The 19,681-nt window shown below is 35.4% G+C and overlaps 1 protein-coding gene across 1 annotated transcript in view; it reads right to left on the bottom strand.

Annotated features, from left to right (window-relative positions):
- The window catches only part of LOC128660878 (mitochondrial enolase superfamily member 1), a 197,737-nt gene that overhangs the window by 130,395 nt on the left and 47,661 nt on the right, over positions 1-19,681 (bottom strand). The window contains exons 3-7 of the mRNA XM_053714960.1: positions 9,594-9,709; positions 8,920-9,006; positions 6,360-6,386; positions 5,142-5,214; positions 5,013-5,051 (exon numbers count right to left, since the gene is read on the bottom strand). Of these exons, the coding sequence (XP_053570935.1) occupies positions 5,013-5,051; positions 5,142-5,214; positions 6,360-6,386; positions 8,920-9,006; positions 9,594-9,709 (342 nt within the window). The remainder of the gene's footprint in view (positions 1-5,012; positions 5,052-5,141; positions 5,215-6,359; positions 6,387-8,919; positions 9,007-9,593; positions 9,710-19,681) is intronic.

Here is a 19,681-nt window from a genome sequence, read left to right as displayed (position 1 = left end):
TCCAGATCGCCCCAGACTTCAAGCTGAGGATCAGCTTGTTTGAGGGGGGAGTCATGTCAGGCTTTTGGGTGTACTGTTTCCTTAATTAGAGTTCAACCAATCATATCTTACTTACTCCCATAAAACACCTGTTCACTAAACACACCTTGCTTAGTATTTTGTTATTTTCCTCAGAGTAACACTGAGCCTCTCTGATCTCTGGAAGGTTATAATTGAGTCTTAACTTATCAACAACTGAAGTTATTTCATTCAAGATCTTTCTACTACGGATCTCATATTTATTTCCATCCTGTTGCAACATCTTTATTATTGGAAATCTTACTTTGGCAAGTACTTTCATTTATTCAAGATTGTCTGTTATTTGTGGAGTTACGTTACCTGTTTCATCTTATCAGCTCATATTATTTTCCAAACAAGTCTGTGGCACCCATAAAGAATAACCGGTTATTGAAGCTCTAAACTGTTAAACTTATTTGTTCTGTTACATTAACTTTATGTTGTTTTCTGCTGCACCGGAGAATCGTGACGTCACACGCTGACAGTTAGCCGGCTTCAGCGTGTCTCAACTCCTGCTGCACTCGCAGCGTACAGAACCCGGAAGTGTTTGTCTTTACTTACCGCACTCACAGTTTTCAAGGTACATTACCACGTTTGTATTTATAACTTTATCTGCAGAAGTTCTCCATTATATGAATCTATCAATATTACATTGGATAAGACTTACTTGCTGTGTATTTAATATCTCATGTTACGCATTCTATTGTAACTACTCCTTACTTAATTATTTAGAAAGTTTCACCTATTCCAAATCCTCTTGTATTATACAAGCCTGCTTATTTCTAAGATTTCTTTCGATATTGTTCCTATCTTGCAGATAATACTTTATTGTGTACTTTTTGCAGGGAAACATTAATCTTAGAATAACTGCACATATATCCATATGGGTTTACCAAGTAATAGTACTCTCAATTGATATTGTGCTACATACCTAAATCACTTGTAATCATACTAAGCAGGTTTGATTGTTACAATTGCAATGGGGCTGGGGGAATCATTTTATTGCAAGGGGGCTCAGGGCATAATTTTATTGCAGGGGGCTGGTGGCATCATTTTATTGCAGGAGGGCTGGGGGCATCATTTATTGCAGGGGGCTGGGGGCATCATTTATTGCAGTGGGGCTGGGGACATCATTTATTGCAGTGGGGCTGGGGACATCATTTATTGCAGTGGGGCTGGGGACATCATTTATTGCAGTGGGGCTCAAGGCATTATTTTATTGCAGGGGGGCAGGGGGCATCATTTATTGCAAGGGGCTGGGGGCATCATTTTATTGCTCTTCCTAATACTACCATAACTGGGTTAATAAATAGTTGAATAACCACACATTATATATAAAATAGCCAGACTTAAACCTTATTTCTGTGGTAAAATTGTAACTGCTCTGTGATGTCTCTGCAAGACTTGCAGATACAGTACATCAATGAGCTATTACATTTTACCACCGAAATTAGATTTTAGACACTAAGGCAGGCTTTTTTTTTATATATAATGTGTGGTTATTTAGTCAAGTTATGGTACTAGTAGGAATGATCCAGCTACATAGCCTAATAGTGCAAACTGCACTAGGCATCAGTCTTTGATTGTATTCACCTGCCACAATCTTTTTGTACAACATTATATATTTGATTTTGCACAGGTTGGCAGGCGGGCACACATTGTTCTGGCCTTTGTTTTCTCAGTAACAGATGGTTAACTTAACCTTTTTAGCTTGCACAGTGCAGTGCAAGATCATTTATTTAGTGAGTAATATAATGCAATATATTGGTAGTTTATTTTATAGTCTATGGTGATATATAGTATATATGTATATATATTATATATACATACATACATACATACATACATACATAAGTGTGCAAGCAAAACGCCTCCTATAAGAAAAAAATTGCTTCCATCAACCACTGCTTATCTGTCTAAACGTAAAGGTTGTACAGTGCTATAGACAATTTGATATTTCATACTATTGTGCACTTACTAAGCATCAGGCTGGCATATCCTGATAATGCTGATCGGACAAAAGAAACTAACCTGCTTGCACTTATTTTTTTGTGAGCCAGGCAGCTTATGAAAGCAATCAAATTGTTATCAAGGTGGTTAGAATTCTGCTTACTGTTCCCACTCTTTCTATAACCATAGTGACGTATATGAGCTCAGTTACCAGATTGATGTTTGCCTGTTTGCTGACTATAGGTAGACACATAAATATAACAGTACTCTGTTTGGAAGTTTGTAGAGAGAATGCATATTCCTATAACAATATTACTCTTAGTATTCTGTCCATCTATAACTGCTTTGAAACTTATTTGAGGTTAAGAAAACATGTTGTGTCTCCATGATGTGCATTTTTGTTTTGTGTGTCACTGCAGTATGTATGACTAGTACTACCATGCTTCTTGTCTTGTGTGTATCCAATGGAGTAACTAAATCTGGGAAATCTTTCTAGGTGAGGACGGCCAAGCAAAGAAAGCTTTTGGAGGTGAAGAGACACAGGCCCCAATTGCATATCTTAGTTCATGTAGTAAAAGTTCTGGTATCCTTTTGTGCAACCCCTAATTATTGTGCTGCCCGGTGCGCTGCATGTTTTATTGTCAGCTCAAGAGTATACTTTTTGACCTTTTTTCTACCATGCTTTTATAAAACCATATTAGTATTGGTAGGTATATGGACAGGACGCTCACTAGATTAGGTAGGAAATTTCTACCTAATCCCGTGTCCATACCTACCAATACAGATATGATTCTATAAAAGCATGGTAGAAAAAAGATAAAAAAAAAGTATACTCTTGAGCTGACAATAAAACATGCTGTGCACTGGGCAGCACAATACTTAGGGGTTGCATTAAAGGATACCAGAACTTTTACTACAGTAACTAAGATATGCAATTGGGGCCTGTGTCCCCTCACCTCCAAAAGCTTTCTTTGCTTTGCAGCCCTGGCTGCTTCACTATTTGTGCAGCATATCATGTATCTTCTTCTAGTCTTCTCCTCTTGTAAGGCTAACTGTGTATGATGAACAAAACAATAAGGGTTAACAAAAAAACAAATGCCTTCCAAAAATATGAGAGGAGTAGATACCCCCTACATATAATCTTGTTTAGTAGGCACTGGCAGTGTAAGATATAAAGCAAATTTACAAATGTTTAGCAGGAGCATAACAGAGTCATCTCTCAAGGAACTGCTGTGAGATGGGTTCATGGATGCGCTGCTGAAAGGAGTAAGGAAGCGCTGTGTCTAGTGCATTACTGTCCTCTGTATTATAGTGCAGGCTTTTGAAACCAGCCTAATTCTTCAAGTTCTCACTGCATTAGTGAAGCCCCTGACCCTTTTCACTGTCACAGCAGTTCCTGGTTAAATGTGAAAAACAGTGGAGGTGTTTGTCGTGTCTGACAAGGGTGTATTGGCTTATATACATAGTTTTGCTTGCTGTGTATTGTTAACAAAAGTCAATATCATAAATAGTTTATAAATCTGTATAACTGACTGCTTTAGATTTGAGTTTGATCAGTATAAGATTGTGTGTGTGTTTGTGTTTGTGTATCTATCTGAAAGTGTGTCTGTGTATGTTTATATGTGTATCTCTGTGTTTGTGTAATTCATTAAAGCAAGTTATTTTAAGACGCTGAACCACTATGTGGTTAACCCCAGGCAAAGAGGTCAAATACATAGTAGAAGTAACACTTAGGCTTCAATGGAAACTGACATTGATCATCAGCACTAGAGGCATCATTCAGCCGTGTAGCTAGCATTGCTAATTGTATTAGCGGCAGTGCTAGTTAGAGGGGTATCATATGGGTAGACTTGATGGGCCTTTTGGGTTCTTATCTACCGTCAAATTCTATGTTTCAAAGCCAGTGCCTCACCAGCCTCTGACCTCACCGCACGTCACTGCCATACACCTGTTAGGTATAAAGGTGATTGGTAGGAGGAGCTAGGAGGGAATATAACATTTATGAGTTTGTAAATATATGGCTGTTTTATTTTGATTTATTTGCTATTGAAAAAGGCGGTTTATCTGCTGAAACACGGAGCTGATTTTAAAGAGATTTTTAATTAAAGCATTTGAAGACCAATCTGTCAAGAGTTTTGAATAAAATCTTCTGAACCCATTGCAGCTTCTCCTAGTGAATACATTTACTTTTGAAGCAGGTGTTGCGTAAAATGTTACTGCACTATTGTCTCTGGCCTGAAGATTGGAATTGTTACCTCCCGAAAAAAATAAATCATAAAATCATTATCTGGGTCGTTAATCTTTCAATTTTGTAATACAAACATTAAATGTGCATGATTATTGCAAAACAAAATGGAAATTGTGAGGGTTTATTTATTACATCACAGGTTGAATTGCCTTTATGTTGAATTATACCTTTTAATAGTATGTATTATAATTATTTGCTGACGTGTCCAATTAGCCTTTTGTGCTAGAAAACCATCAATATATGTGTTTATGTCTCTTTAAGGGCTTTGAACTGGGACCGATCCATAGTTGCAGTATTTCATGGCTTCGTTTCAATAAACCTGATATGGAAGATTGGTGCTGCTGCTTATTAAAGGGACATTAAACCCAATTTTTTTCTTTCATGATTTAGAAAGAGAATGCAATTTTAAACAAATTTGTAATTTACTTCTATTATCTATATTGCTTCATTCTCTTGATATCCTTTGCTGAAAAGTATATCTAGATAGGCTTAGTAGTTGCTGATTGGTGGCTGCACATAGATGCCTCGTGTGATTGGCTCACCCATGTGCATTGTTATTTCTTTAGCAAAGTAAATTGGAATGTTGTTTACAATTGTATTATCTACCTGAATCATGAAAGATTTTTTGGGGGTTTAATGACCCTTTAAGTATTTCTACTGTGAACTGTCAAGTAACATAGTATAAAACAATTATAAAATAAAGCCTAGTAGATGCTTTACAGTACAAAGTTTAAACTAACCTTAATAGTTTAGTTACCTCTTGCCTTTTGCCCTTGTTTTGCATTTTCAAGAATTCCTGTAAAATTAAAAAAATGCTAGTTAGGAATAAAGGGACAACACTTGTTTATTTTTTAATACAATATAGAAATAAAAATAGATTTCTCACCACATGCTTCTTCCTCAGTTAATGCATCAGTTATGTATCTGAAATCTATGCATGACAGCAACTGTTTTGGATTCTGTCAACAGAAAGTCCCACACAATTAAATAAAAGCATGTTTTCTTCACATCATACATATATGTCTCCTGAATATGTTAAATAGGATTAATTAGCTAAAATAAGGTAACATTTCACTCAATGTTGTAAGTAAAGATCTGTCTTCACCCTCTCCCTCTATCAAATGTCAATAGCCAATTAAAAAATAATATATATATATATATATATATATATATATATATATATATATATATATATATATATATATATATATATATATATTATATGAGAAATATATAAAGGTTTAGTTATGAGTGTGGATTGTGATTAACCAATCGAAAGAATGAATGGGTTAGATTTTGAAAGTGAGCCCATCAATAACTAATCCTTATTGGTTTATTTGACCTTAATTCAATATTTTGATTCCTATAAATAGGATGGAACCATTTCTATCACAATAATCCACAGTGGCATGTATATCAGTAATGCAGAGTGGTAAGAAGAGGACCAGTTGCTGCGGAGGCTGAATAAACATCCATCAACTGGTAAATAGACTTTGTGTATTCCTTATTTTATTTGAAGTGATACATTTTAAGGGCAGTGTTTTTAGGTCTTGGTGGTTGTGGAAAGGGGTGGAGTAGTTGTGACAGGGCAAGTTGGGGTATCTTACAATGGGGCTACTTTACTGAAGAGGAGATTGGGGATAATTGTGGAGGGGGAGCACATGGTTTCATGTGAGATGGCTCTATTGAAATGGGTGAATCTTTAAGGTTTAGGTAGATTAGACTGTCACTAAATATTAGAGATGTGAGATTAACCAAGTAGCCAACACAGAGCCACTATCATAAATCTGGTATCAGTGGATTTTTATAGAGGTTCCATTATAGAGACGTTTATAGGCTTTAGCTATTGGTGTACACAGTAGAAGCACAAATGTAAATGTACACAACATTTAACAAATACCTAACAAATGAATTATATATTTCTACTTTCCCTCAATATCTTAGGTCTAAATTCAATAGATTGTGGTATTCTAGTCCCTCAAAGACATGAAAAACAAGAACAAACAGTTTTATGTAACTTCTATGCCAAAACTAAATAGGTGTAATAAAGGTGCTGCTAAATGTTTTTAATTTTAAAAAGCAGAATAAGAAAAGAATCACTTACCATATCAACCAACAGTTTCCACAAAGGCTGGGGAAAGAATATTGAAAGTTAAATACTGTTCAAAGTACCTACAACATTGTGAACATTGTTTAATAAGACAGAATTTCCATTTATTAAACATATAATAAATCTAAAAGCCCCTTTATCTCTTAACAAATACTAAAATATAATTAATAATATACAAAAATAACAAGGTTTAAAGAAATTAGAAATACCACCTAAAATTATTACCATACTATCCTCTGCAAGAAACTTCACCAATATATTTCCAGATCCATTATTTATTATTTCATTAGTAGCTCTGTGGCTACTATTAGTAGACCTATAAGTTTTGAACATTGAACCCTGTGTTTCCACCCCCCCCATGTTTGGTTCTTGGTAAAGGATATGGATATTTATAGTTAACATTAACAGAAATATGTATTTATATATATGACATAGTCATCAATACTGTATTAATTAGCTAGCCAGGATTTTTCACTTGACTTGACTGGACATGCATTTTAGCCTCTATGAAAATCCTATTGAAAAGCCTAATTACCTCTTCTTCTATACTTTACTTATGTTTACTAATTTTTTATGTCTATTCTAATTGATTAGAGTGCAATAGAAATAAAGCAATAAAACAATATTGCAATTCAATACCACACAACAACATAGGAAATCTGGTCAAGGAAGCCTTATCCACAAATGCTGTCCAGCCACTCACAGTTAGAAATATTTGAGTTATGGCAAAATATCATCACAATTAATGACATTCCTGATGTTATATAATGTACAAAATGTATTGTTTTTATTAAAAAACAGTTCCAACAGGAAAACCGTGTAACAATCTTTCAATTAAACCACTTGTTATGCAGTAGTGATAAAGGTTAAAGGACCAGTTAATTTAAAAAAGTAAAAAAAAACACAAACCTTATGAACAGCATTTCCACTGATTAAAGCAACTATAATCAGTTTGAGATTTTTATATTTTTTCTAATACTGTCTGTTTGGTTTCAGTTTTATGCTATATAGACAGTGACTTTCCAATTTCATTATGATATTTCCAGTGCAAGTATCACTGTTTAGTATTTTGTTATTGTATATCCAGTATTTTTTTTCCATTAAATGCTCTAAAAATATTGAATGAGTTGAGAATCTTTATTTGATAAGCGTTGACTCTTATCCCCCTCTCCGAAGGGAGATAGTTAAAGGGACACTGAACCCAATTTTTTTCTTTTGTGATTCAGATAGAGCATGACATTTTAAGCAACTTTCTAATTTACTCATTATCAAATTTTCTTTATTCTTTTGGTATCTTTATTTGAAATGCAAGAATGTAAGTTTAGATGCTGGCCCATTTTTGGTGAACAACCTGGGTTGTCCTTGCTGATTGGTTGATAAATTCATCCACCAATAAAAAAGTGAATTCCAGAGTCCTGAACCAAGAAAAAAGCTAAGATACCTTCTTTTTCAAATAAAGATAGCAAGAGAATGAAGAAAAATGATAATAGGAGTAAATTAGAAAGTTGCTTAAAATTGCATGCTCTATCTGAATCACAAAAGAAAAAAAAAATTGGGTTCAGTGTCCCTTTAAATGTTTTGTAATATAAAGTGTTTAATTATGTGTAGTAGAAAAAACTTTACAGTATACTTTCATTATTTATGTTGTCCTTTGTTCCTGTAATTTATCTTTTAAAGTGATGGTTTTCTCAATTCCAATGAGCTTCTATAAAGTAATGCAAACTGCCCTGTTGATACCTAGGTTTTCCTCTTATCTATTTCTTCTGCTGAAGACAGTTAGGGACAGACATAAAAAAACAGGCAATAAAAGATAAAAAGGCAGCCTGGAAGCCCTGTTACTTACTTTAAATTCCACAAAGCTTTGTCTGCAAACTATTTTATTGCTCGTTTTATATCTGTCTCTAATTGTCCTAAGCAGAAGAGATAGCCAAGGAGAAGAGTTCTGCATGACCTCCTCCATTACTTTATAAAAATTAAAGGGATATGAAACCCTTTTTTCCCCTTTATGATCAGATAGAGCATGCTTTTTTTTAACAACTTTCTAATTTACTTCTGTTATCAAATTAATTTGTTCTCTTTGTATCTTTTGTTGAAAAGCAGGGAGGTAAGCTCAGGAGCATGACATTGTCTGGAACACTGTATGGCATGTTATCCATCTGCAAAAGCACTAGATGGCAGCACTTTTGTCCTACCATATAGTGCCTAGATGCCTACCTAGGTATCTTTTCAACCAAGAATACTATGGGAACAAAGCAAATTTGATAATAGCAGTACATTGGGAAGTTGTTTAAAATTGTATGATCTGTCTAAATCACAAAAGAACATTTTTGGGGTTCATATCCCTTTAAACAACTATAATGATTTTTTTAAAAATACACCTACAGTACATATTATTCTAAGGCTAATCTTTGAGTTGAATACATCTTTATAGCTAACATTTATTAACTGTTTAATATCCCCTTAATTTACCCAAGCTGCTAGGATTTTAATATGGAATATTAGCTAATTTAACTCTTACATTCTTGTTGTGTTTAATAATGCAGAGGATACCTGCCTTCTTTTCTTTCTTGGCCCATAAATCCCATACAGCATTGAGAACAGCAGCTGTGGCCAGGTGAACTGCTCCTTTTTCTGGACCTATCTGATGAAATACAGAAACTTTATTTCAAAAAAGTTGTACAATGCTAAACAGTGCTTTTTCCTATATGATTTTTTTAAAGAAAAAAAATAATATATTTGCTTTCAAGAGCTTACAAAAAAAATAAATGAAATTAAAATTATACAATTTGTACTGAGAATGGCAAATGTCAACTTGTAGTCAACAATTAAATACATCTCAAAGAAGTAAAAGCCCAAATCAAATTCTAAACACAAGAAATTACATCATAACTACTTAAAATATTGAACAGATTCAACAAATGGCATTTACTTGTAAAATGATTTAATCAAGTTTTGTATAAAACATAAAACGCGTTGCTGTATAACAATGATTTATGCTATATAATGAAATAAATTAAAATGAAAAAAGGTTTTTGTTGGTCTATTTTGTTTGTAAATTATGTTTTTGTTGTTATTTTAAAGTTTGAAAGTATTTCATACATACAGTTATTGCAACAGGATATGAATATAAGTCAAAGTATATATATGTATTTATAATTACAATGTTATTTTGAAAACATAAAATATACAGCTAATGGTTCTGAAATGTAATGTGTTTATTAATAGTACCCATCTGAGTTGTCCATCGCTTGTGAGTTGCCTGTAGAAATCTCTAAAATTATTCACAATATCATCAAGTAATCTGCCCACAACATGTCTTGAAAGAGCTTTCACAGCACAAACAACTGCAAAACACAAACAAAATGATAGTTATTCTTATAACCTATAATAGGGCTTCTATAGTACATAAATCTTTAAAGATTATTTTGTGTTTCAATAATCAACTCACTATGGAGAAATAAGAAAAAGAAATCTCAATTATTGATGTACGGAGGTGGTTCTAGACCTTAAAAATGGTGGACTCTGACAAAAGCTGCCAGAATGCTACACTAAAGAGACTATGGCCTCTAGTTATCAAGCTGTCAACATTCTTGCATTCAACGGCACCAATACGCTCGCCTAAGATCGCCTAACATCGCTGCCGCGGACCTGAATATGCTCTCCAAAATTATCAAGAAAGCTGTAAAAAAACTGCGCACCAAGTACGGAGCGAGGAGCAGCGGACTGTTGTTAACTAACAGTCATCGATCTCGCTTCTCTTCGGCTTATTTGCAGCTTTCTTGGTACCCTGTCACTAAGCACTCACACTATACTATACTGTTTTACCCCTATACCGCCGCTCCCGGAGCCCACCTACATTATATGTATTAACCCCTAAACCGCCGCTCCCGGAGCCCTCCGCAACTAAATAAAATGTTTAACCCCTAAACCGCCACTCCCGGACCCCGCCGCCACCTACATTATATGTATTAACCCCTAAACCGCCACTCCCGGACCCCGCCGCCACCTACATTATATGTATTAACCCCTAAACTGCCGCTCCCGGACCCCGCTACAACTAAATAAAATGTTTAACCCCTAAACTGCCGCTCATGAACCCCGCCACCACCTACATTATATTTATTAACCCCTAATCTGCCCCCCCTACACCGCCGCCACTATATTAAATTTATTAACCCCTAATCCTAAATCTAACCCTAACACCCCATAACTTAAATATAATTTAAATTAATCTAGATAAATATTCCTATCATTAAATAAATTATTCCTATTTAAAAATAAATACTTACCTTTAAAATAAACCCTAACGCCTAGATTACGAGTCTTGCGTTAGCCTTAAAAAGCAGCTTTGAGGGGTCCCAACGCTGCTTTTTAACGCCCGCTGGTATTACGAGTCTGGCAGGTACAGATGTAGCACTCACTTTTTTTCCGCGATTTTTGCATACCGCAAATCCCCTTACGTCAATTGCGTATGCTATCTTTTTAATGGGATTTTCCTAACGCCGGTATTACGATTGCTGGAAAAATTGAGCGGTAGACCCTCTCCTGTCCAGACTCCTACCGCATTTAAAAGTCAGTAGTTAAGAGTTTTATGGGCTAACACCGTAACATAAAACTCTTAACTAAAGTGCTAAAAAGTACACTAACACCCAGAAACTACCTATTAACCCCTAAACCGAGCCCCCCCCCCCCCACATCGCAAACATTTAAATAAAAATTTTAAACCCTAATCTGCCGACCGGACATCGCAGCCACTGTAATAAATATATTACCCCCTAAACCGCCGCACTCCCACCTTGCAAACACTAGATAAATTTTAATAACCCCTAATCTGCCGTCCATAACATCGCCGACACCTACCTACATTTATTAGCCCCCAAAGTCGCGCTACTGTATTAAATGTATTAATCTCTAAACCTAAGTCTAACCCTAAGTCTAACCCCACCTAACTTCAATATAATTTAAATAAAACGAAATAAAATTAATACAATTAAATAAATTAATCCTATTTAAAACTAAATACTTACCTGTAAAATAAACCCTAAGCTAGCTACAATACAACTAATAGTTACATTGTAGCCATCTTAGGATTTATATTTATTTACAGGCAACTTTGTATTTATTTTAACTAGGTACAATAGTTATTAAATAGTTATTAACTATTTAATAGCTACCTAGTTAAAATAAGTACATATTTACCTGTAAAATAAATCCTAACCTAAATTACAATTACACCTAACACTACACTATCATTAAATTAATTAATTGTAGAGTCCATTGTCATGTACATGAGATTTATTGATGATTTGATATTCATAGTGGATGAAACAGTTAATGAGAATACATTTATGGAATTCCTGAATGACAATAATTTAAACTTAATGTTTGTCGGGGAATGTAGACATGACACAATCAATTTTCTTGATCTTAAATTAATAGGAGACACTAATACTGGTACTATAACTGATACTTTTCGCAAACCCACTGCTGGTAACACCATTCTTCATGCCAACTCATGTCATCCACCACATATATTAAAATCAATACCTAGGGCACAATTTTTGCGACTTAGGAGGAATACCAATTCGGATGTTTTTTTTAGGAAACAGGCGACTTTATTAAAAGAAAGATTAAGCGAAAGGGGCTATAGTGAGAAATTACTTGATACCAGTTTCATCCAAACGAGCAGTCATACACAGCAATGCTTAGGCCTAGATTTGGAGTTTGGCGGTAGCCGTGAAAACCACGTTAGAGGCTCCTAACGCTGGTTTTAGGCTACCGCCGGTATTTGGAGTCATTCAAAAAAGAGTCTAACACTCACTTTTCAGCCACGACTTTTCCATACCGCAGATCCCCTTACGTCAATTGCGTATCCTATCTTTTCAATGGGATCTTTCTAACTCCGGTATTTAGAGTTGTGGCTGAAGTAAGCGTTAGAAATCTAACGACAAAACTCCAGCCGCAGAAAAAAGTCAGTAGTTAAGAGCTTTCTGGGCTAACGCCGGTTCATAAAGCTCTTAACTACTGTGCTCTAAAGTACACTAACACCCATAAACTACCTATGTACCCCTAAACCGAGGCCCCCCCACATCGCCGACACTCGATTAAATTTTTTTAACCCCTAATCTGCCGACCGCCACCTACGTTATACTTATGTACCCCTAATCTGCTGCCCCTAACACCGCCGACCCCTATATTATATTTATTAACCCCTAACCTGCCCCCCACAACGTTGCAGCCCGCTACCTACAATAATTTACCCATAATCTGCCGACCGCAAAGAGCCGCCACCTACATTATAGCTATGTACCCCTAATCTGCTGCCCCTAACACCGCCGATCCCTATATTATATTTATTAACCCCTAATCTGCCCCCCTCAACGTCGCCTCCACCTGCCTACACTTATTAACCCCTAATCTGCCGAGTGGACCTGAGCGCTACTATAATAAAGTTATTAACCCCTAATCCGCCTCACTAACCCTATAATAAATTGTATTAACCCCTAATCTGCCCTCCCTAACATCGCCGACACCTAACTTAAATTATTAACCCCTAATCTGCCGACTGGAGCTCACCGCTATTCTAATAAATGTATTAACCCCTAAAGCTAAGTCTAACCCTAACACTAACACCCCCCTAAATTAAATATAATTTTAATCTAACGAAATAAATTAACTCTTATTAAATAAATTATTCCTATTTAAAGATAAATACTTACCTGTAAAATAAATCCTAATATAGCTACAATATAAATTATAATTATATTATAGCTATTTTAGGATTAATATTTATTTTACAGGTAACTTTGTAATTATTTTAACCAGGTACAATAGCTATTAAATAGTTAAGAACTATTTAATAGCTAAAATAATTACAAATTTACCTGTAAAATAAATCCTAACCTAAGTTACAATTAAACCTAACACTACACTATCAATAAATTAATTAAATAAAATACCTATAATTATCTACAATTAAATCAGCCAATCGGAATTAAGGTAGGAATATTCTGATTGGCTGATGGAATCAGCCAATCAGAATCAAGTTCAATCAAGTTCAATCCGATTGGCTGATCCTACCTTAATTCCGATTGGCTGATAGAATCCTATCAGCCAATCGGAATTCGAGGGATGCCATCTTGGATGACGTCATTTAAAGGAACCGTCATTCGTCGTTCAGTCGTCGGCCAGGATGGATGTTCCGCGTCGGAGGTCTTCAGGATGCTGCCGCTCCGCTCCGGATGGATGATGATAGAAGATGCCTCTTGGATGAAGACTTCAATCGGATGGAAGACCTCTTCTGCCCCGCTTGGATGAAGACTTCTACTGGATGGAGGACCTCTTCTTGCTCCGCTTGGATGAAGAATTTGGCTCGGCTGGGTGAAGACGACTCAAGGTAGGGAGATCTTCAGGGCTGAACTTCTTGGGGCATGCCCCCCAAATGGCCCTGTTCAGGGCTGGTAAGGTAAAAGAGCTTTGAACTTTAGTAATTTAGAATAGGGTAGGGCATTTTTTTATTTTGGGGGGCTTTGTTATTTTATTAGGGGGCTTAGAGTAGGTGTAATTAGTTTAAAATTGTTGTAATATATTTCTAATGTTTGTAAATATTTTTTTATTTTTTGTAACTTAGTTCTTTTTTATTTTTTGTACTTTAGTTAGTTTATTTCATTGTATTTATTTGTAGGAATTGTATTTAATTTATTTATTGATAGTGTAGTGTTAGGTTTAATTGTAGATAATTATAGGTATTTTATTTAATTAATTTATTGATAGTGTAGTGTTAGGTTTAATTGTAACTTAGGTTAGGATTTATTTTACAGGTAAATTTGTAATTATTTTAACTATTTTAGCTATTAAATAGTTCTTAACTATTTAATAGCTATTGTACCTGGTTAAAATAATTACAAAGTTACCTGTAAAATAAATATTAATCCTAAAATAGCTATAATATAATTATAATTTATATTGTAGCTATATTAGGATTTATTTTACAGGTAAGTATTTATCTTTATATAGGAATAATTTATTTAATAAGAGTTAATTTATTTCGTTAGATTAAAATTATATTTAATTTAGGGGGGTGTTAGTGTTAGGGTTAGACTTAGCTTTAGGGGTTAATACATTTATTAGAATAGCGGTGAGCTCCAGTCGGCAGATTAGGGGTTAATAATTGAAGTTAGGTGTCGGCGATGTTAGGGAGGGCAGATTTGGGGTTAATACTATTTATTATAGGGTTAGCGAGGCGGATTAGTGGTTAATAACTTTATAGTAGCGCTCAGGTCCGGTCGGCAGATTAGGGGTTAATAAGTGTAGGCAGGTGGAGGCGACATTGTGGGGGGCAGATTAGGGGTTAATAAATATAATATAGGGGTCGGCGGTGTTAGGGGCAGCAGATTAGGGGTACATAGGGATAATGTAAGTAGCGGCGGTTTACGGAGCGGCAGAATAGAGGTTAAAAATAATATATAGGGGTCAGCGATAGCGGGGGCGGCAGAATAGGGGTTAATAAGTGTAAGGTTAGGGGTGTTTCGACTCGGGGTACATGTTAGAGTGTTAGGTGCAGACGTAGGAAGTGTTTCCCCATAGGAAACAATGGGGCTGCGTTAGGAGCTGAACGCGGCTTTTTTGCAGGTGTTAGGTTTTTTTCAGCTCAAACAGCCCCATTGTTTCCTATGGGGGAATCGTGCACGAGCACGTTTTTGAGGCTGGCCGCGTCCGTAAGCAACTCTGGTATCGAGAGTTAAAGTTGCGTTAAATATGCTCTATGCTCCTTTTTTGGAGCCTAACGCAGCCATTCTGTGGACTCTCAATACCAGAGTTATTTTAAAGGTGCGGCCAGAAAAAAGCCAGCGTTAGATACACGGGTCGTTACAGACAAAAGTCTAAATCTAGCCGATAGTGTCTAAAACCATGAAAGGAAATAATGAATTTAATGATTCAGCTGTAGTCTTTTCCACAGAATATTCCAATCAATTTAATCAAGTATGTAACATCCTGAAGAGGAATTTATATATTCTAAGACAAGATGAGGTTCTGTGTGAAACTATTGATAACTGCAAATTTGTCCCTAGAAAGGCACCAACCCTGTCCAATAGATTATCACCAAGTTTAGTGTGCTCTAAGAAAAATGATAGAGAGAGTTGGTTACATAGAAAGGGCACTTTTAGATGTGGCACAGGACCATGCTTAACTTGTGATATTATTGGTATAGGGGCTACCTTCACCAGTTTTGTTACACAAGAGAATTTTGACATTAAGTTCTATGCGAATTGCAGAAGTGAGTATGTTGTGTACCTTTTGGAGTGTAATCTTTGCAAAATGCAGTATACCGGTCAGACCAGTAGGGAATTGAGATCTCGCATGAGGGAACACATAAATGACACAAAAAACTTCAATAAGGATTCGGATTAAAATTAAAAATTAAAATTAAAACAAAAATTAGAATAAAACATTGCATGAATTTGCAGTACACTATGGTTAAGTCATATATTTCCCTTGTTTGGTCTTTATTAAGTCATGTGTATTGGTAGTACATGTTTAACATCAGTATTAACATTAATATTAATATTATCATTGATTCATTTATTTACTGATATCTTTAAGGTAATATATTTGTACATTAGTACACATTGTCTAACTTTTGGTCATTGTTTATCACACAGCTATAGTTCTTGATCTTCAAATTTATAAGAAGTGGCTTTATATTTTGAATTAGACTACATATCCACGCATATTGACAGGTATCTTTTCTGGTAATATTTTTCTAATGTAGATTGGAACAAACACTCTGACTTACCTTCTAGTTGGGGCTGACATACAAAGTTTTATATGTTCATGACTATGTTCTGCATAATTATATAGTGTGTATTTCTTGCATTTTATAAAGTAGTAATCATATTATACTTGTGCTACCGTACTAGGTCAGAACCATTATTCATACTTGTTGTGTCCTTAAACTAGTAACAGTACATTTCTTTGAACATCACTTACAATCTGTTGAAAATATGTGTTTATTTTTTCATAGTGTATTACATTCAATTATTATAACTAGTTTTTCCATTTATGCAATTTCATTGTTGGGAGATCAAGTGAAAAGATTACACAAATAGAGCAACAAGTTATGGAGATAACATAATATCAATTGTAAATGTTGCTGTCTTTTTCAATATGCTTTTTTAACAATGGAATAATATTGCAACAAACTTGTATTTTCATTTGGATTTTCGTTTTGATCCTTTACCACCTGTTTTCATATTTGTAACACATTCATGTTCATTTGAGCATGCTTTTATGTTTTTGTATTTTAAATTTGTTGTCTGGGTTTTTGATTGGTTGTTGTCCATGTGTAAACACCCATCCCTATGATTAAGTGCCCGTTTGCGGCATGAAATGCTTAAGGGGTTAACCTGCTGTTCTATGCCTTCATTTTTAATCTATTTTTGAATAAACCTATGTTTTAACTTTATAGTGCCTCACGAGTGCTGCTTTCCCTGTGCCTGTGACTACACTATCATTAAATTAATTACCAAAACTACCTACAATTAATTACAATTAAAATAAATAAACTAAAGTACGAAACCCCCCCACTAAATTACAGAAAATAAAAAAATAATTACAATGTTTTTAAGCTAATTACACCTACTCTAATCCCCCTAATAAAATAAAAAGCCCCCCAAAATAATACAATTCCCTACCCTATACTAAATTACAAATAGCCCTTAAAAGGGCCTTTTTCGGGGCATTGCCCCAAAGTAATCAGCTCTTTTACCTGTAAAAAAAAATACAATACCCCCCCAACATTAAAACCCACCACCCACACACCCAACACTACTCTAAAACCCACCCAATCCAAACAGCCAATAGAATTGAAGTTCAACCCTATTGGCTGATCCAATCAGCCAATAGGATTGAGCTTGCATTCTATTGGCTGTTCCAATCAGCCAATAGAATGCGAGCTCAATTCTATTGGCTGATTGCATCAGCCAATAGGATTTTTCCTACCTTAATTCCGAATGGCTGATAGGATTCTATCAGAATCGGAATTGAAGGGACGCCATCTTGGATGACGTCACTTGGGGGTATTTTATTTTTTTTACAAGTAAAAGAGCTGATTACTTTGGGGCAATGCCCCGCAAAAGGCCTTTTTAAGGGTTATTTGTAATTTAGTATAGGGTAGGGATTTTTATTATTTTGGGGGGCTTTTTTATTTTATTAGGGGGATTAGAGTAGGTGTAATTAGCTTAAAAAAATTGTAATCATTTTTTTATTTTCTGTAATTTAGTGTTTTTTGTACTTTAGTTTATTTATTTTAATTGTAGTTAGTTTATGTAATTAATTTAATGATAGTGTAGTGTTAGGTATAATTGTAATTTAGGTTAGGATTTATTTTACAGGTAATTTTGTACTTATTTTAACTAGGTAGCTATTAAATAGTTAATAACTATTTAATAACTATTCTACCTAGTTAAAATAAATACAAAGTTGCCTGTAAAATAAATATAAATCCTAAAATGGCTACAATGTAACTATTAGTTATATTGTAACTAGCTTAGGGTTTATTTTACTGGTAAGTATTTATTTTTAAATAGGAATAATTTACTTAATTATAGTAAATTAATTTAGATGTATTTAAATTATATTTAAGTTAGGGGGGGTGTTAGGGTTAGAGTTAGACTTAAATTTAGGGGTTAATAAATTTAATATAGTTGCAGCGATGTTGGGGGGGCAGAATAGGGGTTAATAAATAAAATGTTGGGTTCGACCATGTTGGGGGCAGCAGATTAGGTATTAATAAGTATAATGTAGGTGGCAGCGGTGTCCGGAGCAGCAGATTAGGATTGAGCTCGCATTCTATTGGCTGATTGGAACAGCCAATAGAATGCAAGCTCAATCCTATTGGCTGATTGCATCAGCCAATAGGATTTTTTCTACCTTAATTCCGATTGGCTGATAGAATTCTTTCAACCAATCGGAATTCAAGGGACGCCATCTTGGATGACGTCATTTAAAGGAATATTCATTCGTCGGGTAGTCGTCGGCCTGGAAGGATGCTCAGCGCAGGATATCTTGAAGATGGATCCGCTCCGCTCCGGATGGATGAAGATAGAAGATGCCGCCTGGATGAAGACTTCTGCCCGTCTGGATGTCTTCTTCTGCCCGGATAGGATGAAGACTTCTGGCCGTTTGGAGGACCACTTCTGCCCGGTTGGGTAAAGACGTCTCCCGGTAAGGTGATCTTCAAGGGGGTAGTGTTAGGTTTTATTAATGGGGGATTGGGTGGGTTTTAGAGTAGGGTTAGGTGTGTGGGTGGTGGGTTGTAATGTTGGGGGGTATTGTCTTTTTTTTTACAGGTAATAGAGCTGATTACTTTGGGGCAATGTCCCGCAAAAGGCCCTTTTAAGGGCTATTTGTAATTTAGTATAGGGTAGTGATTTTTATTATTTTGGGGGGCTTTTTTATTTTATTAGGTGGATTAGATTAGGTGTAATTAGTTTAAAATTCTTGTAATTATTTTATTATTTTCTGTAATTTAGTGTTTGTTTTTTTTGTACTTTAGTTAATTTTATTTAATTGTAATTAATTGTATTTAGTTTAGGTAATTCATTTAATTATAGTGTACTGTTAGGTGTAATTGTAACTTAGGTTAGGGTTTATTTTACAGGTAAATTTGTATTTATTTTAGCTAGGTAGTTATTAAATAGTTAATGACTATTTAATAACTATTCTACATAGTTAAAATAAATACAAACTTGCCTGTAAAATAAAAATAAATCCTAAAAAAGCTAGATTTAGGATTAGGGGTTAATACATTTAATATAGTGGCGGCGGTGTAGGGGGGGCAGATTAGGGGTTTATAAATATAATGTAGGTGGCGGCAGGGTCCGCGAGCGGCGGTTTAGGGGTTAAACATTTTTATTTAGTTGCGGGGGGGTCCGGGAGCGGCGGTTTCGGGGTTAATACATATAACGTAGGTGGCGGCGGGGTCCGGGAGTGGCGGTTTAGGGGTTAAACACTTTATTTTGTTGCGGCGGGCTCCGGGAGCGGTGGTGTAGGGGTTAATAAGTATAATGTAGGTGGCAGCGGTGTAGGGGGGACAGATTAGGGGTGTTTAGACTCGGGGTACATGTTAGGGTGTTAGGTGTACACGTTCCCATAGGAATCAATGGGATATCGGGCAGCAGCGAACATAAGCTTTCACTGCTTTCAGACTCCCATTGATTCCTATGGCATCCGCCGCCTCCAGGGCGGTGGATTGAAAACCAGGTACACTGGGCCAGAATAGTGGCGAGCGTACCTGATAGTTTTTTGATAACTAG

The sequence above is a fragment of the Bombina bombina genome, chromosome 5 (assembly GCF_027579735.1).
Source record: "Bombina bombina isolate aBomBom1 chromosome 5, aBomBom1.pri, whole genome shotgun sequence".
Lineage (NCBI taxonomy): Eukaryota > Metazoa > Chordata > Amphibia > Anura > Bombinatoridae > Bombina > Bombina bombina.
The sequence above is the reverse complement of the archived record's forward strand: the minus strand, read 5'-3'. Positions and strand labels throughout refer to the sequence as shown.